Here is a 6,000-nt window from a genome sequence, read left to right as displayed (position 1 = left end):
CATCCTGGCCTCAGCTGCTGGCCTTCAAACTGGCCCCTCCACCACATGACCCGGGGAGCCCAGAGAGGATCCTCAGCTGTGAGGAAGAGATTGAGCGTCGTTATGAGATCGTTCCCTCTGTGGCCTGCTCCATGTGCTGCCTCTTCGGTATCATATACTGCTTCTTTGGTAAGATTCTCAACAGCGTTAATCCACTGGGCAAAAAAAAAAAAACGGGTTGAATAAACATTGTTTCCATGTCGTTTGTACAACAACAACAAACAAAAACATGATTTGTGATGATGTTGAATCAACGTGGAAAACTGTTTTTTTTTTTTTAAGTCATCAACGTAAGGGAATTTTTTATTTTTTTTCACCTAACTTCTTACCTATATTCAATTACACGGTGGGATTTTTGTTGTTGTTGATTTCACATTGAATTCAGGTTAGTTGACAACTCAAACAAATGTAAATCAAAACTATATGTTGAACTGACGTCTGTGCCACGTGGAAAGTTACCACAACCCGCTTCTTTGGTAAGACCATAGAGATAATGTAATGTAGAATGTAATGTGTATTCTTTGGTAAGACCATAGAGATAATGTAATGTAGAATGTAATGTGTATTCTTTGGTAAGACCGTAGAGATAATGTAGAATGTAACGTGTATTCTTTGGTAAGACCGTAGAGATAATGTAGAATGTAACGTGTATTCTTTGGTAAGACCGTAGAGATAATGTAATGTAGAATGTAACGTGTATTCTTTGGTAAGACCATAGAGATAATGTAATGTAGAATGTAATGTGTATTCTTTGGTAAGACCGTAGAGATAATGTAGAATGTAACGTGTATTCTTTGGTAAGACCGTAGAGATAATGTAATGTAGAATGTAACATGTATTCTTTGGTAAGACCGTAGAGATAATGTAATGTAGAATGTAATGTGTATTCTTTGGTAAGACCGTAGAGATAATGTAGAATGTAACGTGTATTCTTTGGTAAGACCGTAGAGATAATGTAATGTAGAATGTAACATGTATTCTTTGGTAAGACCGTAGAGATAATGTAATGTAGAATGTAACGTGTATTCTTTGGTAAGACCGTAGAGATAATGTAGAATGTAACGTGTATTCTTTGGTAAGACCGTAGAGATAATGTAATGTAGAATGTAACGTGTCCATTGTCTATCAGAATGACTTTTAGTTCATCTTAACTCCACAGCAACGTGTTTAGCTTGTCTTATTGACGATAATCACCATAACCGCTTGATTTTAATGTGGATTAAAAAAAAAACTGTCACGTCGTCTCGATTCAGAGCGACCGATCTCAGTTAATTGCTGTTGGTTTATAACATAACAGCTGTCATCTCACCACGCTTGTTACTTCTCAATCTGTTGTGTGATCGAGACAAACCAAGAGAAGGGGGAATAATGTATGTTAACAGTTTGTTTGTTAGTCTTCTTCGTTAGAGCAAGAAAAAGACAATTGATTTTATCCTCCTTCACTTAACGCACAAAATATATAACCTGGTTTACCCAGACGAGCTGAAGAGCAGGAGGTTGTTAATAACCTGGTTTACCCAGACGAGCTGAAGAGCAGGAGGTTGTTAATAACCTGGTTTACCCAGACGAGCTGAAGAGCAGGAGGTTGTTAATAACCTGGTTTACCCAGACGAGCTGAAGAGCAGGAGGTTGTTAATAACCTGGTTTACCCAGACGAGCTGAAGAGCAGGAGGTAGTTGATAACCTGGTTTACCCAGACGAGCTGAAGAGCAGGAGGTTGTTAATAACCTGGTATTACCCAGACGAGCTGAAGAGCAGGAGGTTGTTAATAACCTGGTATTACCCAGACGAGCTGAAGAGCAGGAGGTTGTTAATAACCTGGTTTACCCAGACGAGCTGAAGAGCAGGAGGTTGTTAATAACCTGGTTTACCCAGACGAGCTGAAGAGCAGGAGGTTGTTAATAACCTGGTTTACCCAGACGAGCTGAAGAGCAGCAGGTTGTTTAACAGGGCCTCAGCTGTAGTTTTCACCCAGATTATAATCTGATGGTTGATCCTTGTGGTAGAAGAAGACAGTGGGCTGGGAGTCAGAGTACAGGAGCACATTCACTAATGAATATAGAGACTTCCCTGTGTCCCAAATGACATCCTATTCCCTAGGACCCGGGTCAATAGTAGTGCACTATGTAAGAGACAGGGTACCATTTGGGACAGATTAAAGGATAAAGTCTGCTTCTCTTTCTCTCTCTCTGTCTCTCTCTCTCTCTCTCTCTCCTCTCTCTCTCTCTCTCTCTCTCTCTCTCTCTCTCTCTCGTTCTCTCTGTCTCTCTCTCTCTCATTCTCTCTGTCTCTCTCTCTCTCTCTCTCTCTCTCTTCCTCTCTCTCTCTGTCTCTCTCTCTCTCTCATTCTCTCTGTCTCTCTCTCTCTCTTTCGCTCTTTCTCTCCCTCTTTCTCTCTTTCTCTCTCTCTTTCTGTCTTTCTCTCTCTCTTTCTCTCTCTCTTTCTCTGTCTTTCTCTCTCTCTCTCCCTCTCTCTCACCGTCTCTCTAGCTCCTCTCTCTTTATCCCTATGTCTTCCTCTCTAGCTCCTCTCTCTTTATCCCTATGTCTCCTCTCTCTCTCTCCTTAAGCTCTCACTTGACTATTCATCATTAAAAAGGAATAATTGTCATAAGATATAAGCTCAAATGTTCATAATTTAAAGGAATAGCATAACTAGGTTAACTCAGCTATAGAAAATGTCATATTTTTATGCAACCTCCCTCTCCCAACCCACCCACCCAGCTCTGTACAGTATAGCTTTCCGCTTGTCTCTTTCTTTCTTTGACTCTCTCTCCTTTTTTTCTCTCCCATCTCCTCCTCCATGCTGTCTGTGTATCTCTGATCTGTCTCTATATCTCTCAGCCAAGCCTGACTATCTGTCTGTCATTGACCTGTCTCTATATCGCTCAGCCAAGCCTGACTGCCTGTGTAGCTCTGACCTGTCCCTATATCTCTCAGCCAAGCCTGACTATCTGTCTGTCATTGACCTGTCTCTATATCGCTCAGCCAAGCCTGACTGCCTGTGTAGCTCTGACATGTCTCTATATCTCTCAGCCAAGCCTGACTGCCTGTGTAGCTCTGACCTGTCTCTATATCTCTCAGCCAAGCCTGCCTGTCTGTCATTGACCTGTCCCTATATCGCTGAGCCAAGCCTGACTGCCTGTCTGTCATTGACCTGTCTCTATATCTCTCAGCCAAGCCTGACTGCCTGTGTATCTCTGACCTGTCTCTATATCACTCAGCCAAGCCTGACTGCCTGTGTAGCTCTGACCTGTCTCTATATCTCTCAGCCAAGCCTGACTGCCTGTGTATCTCTGACCTGTCTCTATATCGCTCAGCCAAGCCTGACTGTCTGTGTAGCTCTGACCTGTCCCTATATCGCTCAGCCAAGCCTGACTGTCTGTGTATCTCTGATCTGTCTCTATATCTCTCAGCCAAGCCTGCCTGTCTGTGTATCTCTGACCTGTCTCTATATCTCTCAGCCAAGCCTGCCTGCCTGTGTATCTCTGACCTGTCTCTATATCTCTCAGCCAAGCCTGACTGCCTGTGTATCTCTGACCTGTCTCTATATCTCTCAGCCAAGCCTGACTATCTGTGTAGCTCTGACCTGTCTCTATATCTCTCAGCCAAGCCTGACTGCCTGTGTAGCTCTGACCTGTCTCTATATCTCTCAGCCAAGCCTGACTGCCTGTGTAGCTCTGACCTGTCTCTATATCTCTCAGCCAAGCCTGACTGCCTGTCTGTCATTGACCTGTCTCTATATCTCTCAGCCAAGCCTGACTGTCTGTGTAACTCTGACCTGTCTCTATATCTCTCAGCCAAGCCTGACTGCCTGTTTATCTCTGACCTGTCTCTATATCGCTCAGCCAAGCCTGACTGCAAATAACATAATATACTGTGTATAATATAATGATAGACTGTATATAACATAACAATATACTGTATATAACATAACAATATACTGTATATAACATAACAATATACTGTATATAACTTACCAATATACTATATATAACATAACAATATACTGTACATAATATAACAATATACTGTACATAATATAACAATATACTGTATATAACAGCAATATACTTTATATAACATAACAATATACTGTATATAACATAATCATATACTGTATAACATAACAATATACTGTATATAATGTAATCATATACTGCACAGAATGTAATCATATACTGTATATAATATAGTCACATACTGTATATAATATTTTCACGTTTTATTAGTTGTATGTACGGGATACACATGGTATACAAATCAAATCAAATTCTGACTAAAATACAGTAGAATAGAATACAGTATATACATATGAGATGAGTAAAGCAGTATGTAAACATTATATAAAGTGACTAGTGTTCGATTATTAAAGTGACCAGTGATTCCATGTCTATGGGGCAGCAGCCTCTTAGGTGCAGGGTTGAGTAACTGGGTGGAAGCCGGCTAGTGATGGCTATTTAACAGTCTGATGGCCTTGAGATTGAAGCTGTTTTACAGTCTTTCGGTCCCAGCTTTGATGCACCTGTACTGACCTCACCTTCTGGATGATAGCGGGGTGAACAGGCAGTGGCTCGGGTGGCTGATGTCCTTGATGATCTTTTTGGCCTTCCTGTGACATCGGCTGCTGTAGGTGTCCTCGAGGGCAGGCAGTGTGCCCCCGGTGATGCATTTGGCAGACCGCACCACCCTCTGGAGAGCCTTACGGTTGCGGGCGGTGCAGTTGCTGTACCAGGCGGTGATACAGCCCGACAGAATGCTCTCAATTGTACATCTGTAAAAGGGTTTTAGGGGCCAAGACACATTTTTTCAGCCTCCTGAGGTTGAAGAGGCACTGTTGCGCCTTCTTCACCACACTGTCGGTGTGGGTGGACCATTTCAGATCGTCAGTGATGTGTACGTCAATGAACTTGAAGCTTTCCAATTTCTCCACTGCAGCCCCGTCGATGTAGATAGGTGCGTGCTCCCTCTGCTGTTCCCTGAAGTCCACGATCAGGTCCTTTATTTTGTTGACGTTGAGTGAGAGGTTATCTTCCTAGCACCACTCTCCCAGGGCCCTCACCTCCTCCTTGTAGGCTCTCTTGTCATTGTTGGTAATCAGGCCTACTACTGTTGTGTCGTCTGCAAACTTGATGATTGAGTTGTAGGCGTGCGTGGCCACGCAGTCATGGGTGAACAGGGAGTACAGGAGGGGGCTGAGCACACACTCTTGTGGGGCCCTAGTGTCAAGGATCAGCGAAGTGGAGGCATTGTTTCCTACCTTCAGCACCTGGAGGCGGCCCGTCAGGAAGTCCAGGACCAAGTTGCACAGGGCGGGGTTCAGACCCAGGGCCCTAAGCTTAATGATGAGCTTGGAGGGTACTATGGTGTTGAATGCTGAGCTGTAGTCAATAAACAGCATTCTTACATAGGTATTCCTCTTGTCCAGATGGGATAGAGCAGAGTGATGGCGATTGCGTCGTCTGTGGACCTGTTGGGGCGATAAGCAAATTCGGAGTGGGTCATCGGGTGACAGGTAGGGTGGAGGTGATATGATCCTCAACTAGTCTCTCAAAGCACTTCATGATGACAGAAGTGAGTGCTACAGGGCGATAGTCATTTAGTTCAGTTACCTATGATTTCTTGGGTACAGGAACAATGGTGGACATATTGAAGCAAGTGAGGACAGCAGACTGGAATAGGGAGTGATTGAATATGTCCATAAACACTCCAGCCAGCTGGTCTGTGCATGCTCTGAGGACGCGGCTAGGGATGCCGTCTGGGCCGGCAGCTTTGCGAGGGTTAACACACTTAAATGTCTTACTCACGTCGGCCACGGAGAAGGAGAGCCCGCAGTCCTTGGTAGCGGGCCACATCGGTGGCACTGTGTTATCCTCAAAGCGGGCGAAGAGAAAGTGTTTAGCTAAGCAAGACATCCGTGACGTGGATGGTTTTCCCTTTGTAGTCCATTATTGTATCTAG

General features: G+C 43.8%; 1 protein-coding gene across 1 annotated transcript in view; it reads left to right on the top strand.

The window, feature by feature from the left end:
- tmem198aa (transmembrane protein 198aa) overlaps positions 1-6,000 on the top strand; it is a 29,998-nt gene that overhangs the window by 14 nt on the left and 23,984 nt on the right. The window contains exon 1 of the mRNA XM_029702058.1: positions 1-168. This exon is cut by the window's left edge and continues 14 nt beyond it. Within this exon, the coding sequence (XP_029557918.1) occupies positions 1-168 (168 nt within the window). The remainder of the gene's footprint in view (positions 169-6,000) is intronic.

The sequence above is a fragment of the Salmo trutta genome, chromosome 20, assembly GCF_901001165.1.
Source record: "Salmo trutta chromosome 20, fSalTru1.1, whole genome shotgun sequence".
Taxonomy (NCBI): Eukaryota; Metazoa; Chordata; class Actinopteri; order Salmoniformes; family Salmonidae; genus Salmo; species Salmo trutta.
Note: the sequence above shows the minus strand (reverse complement) of the source record. Positions and strands in the feature narration are given on the sequence as shown.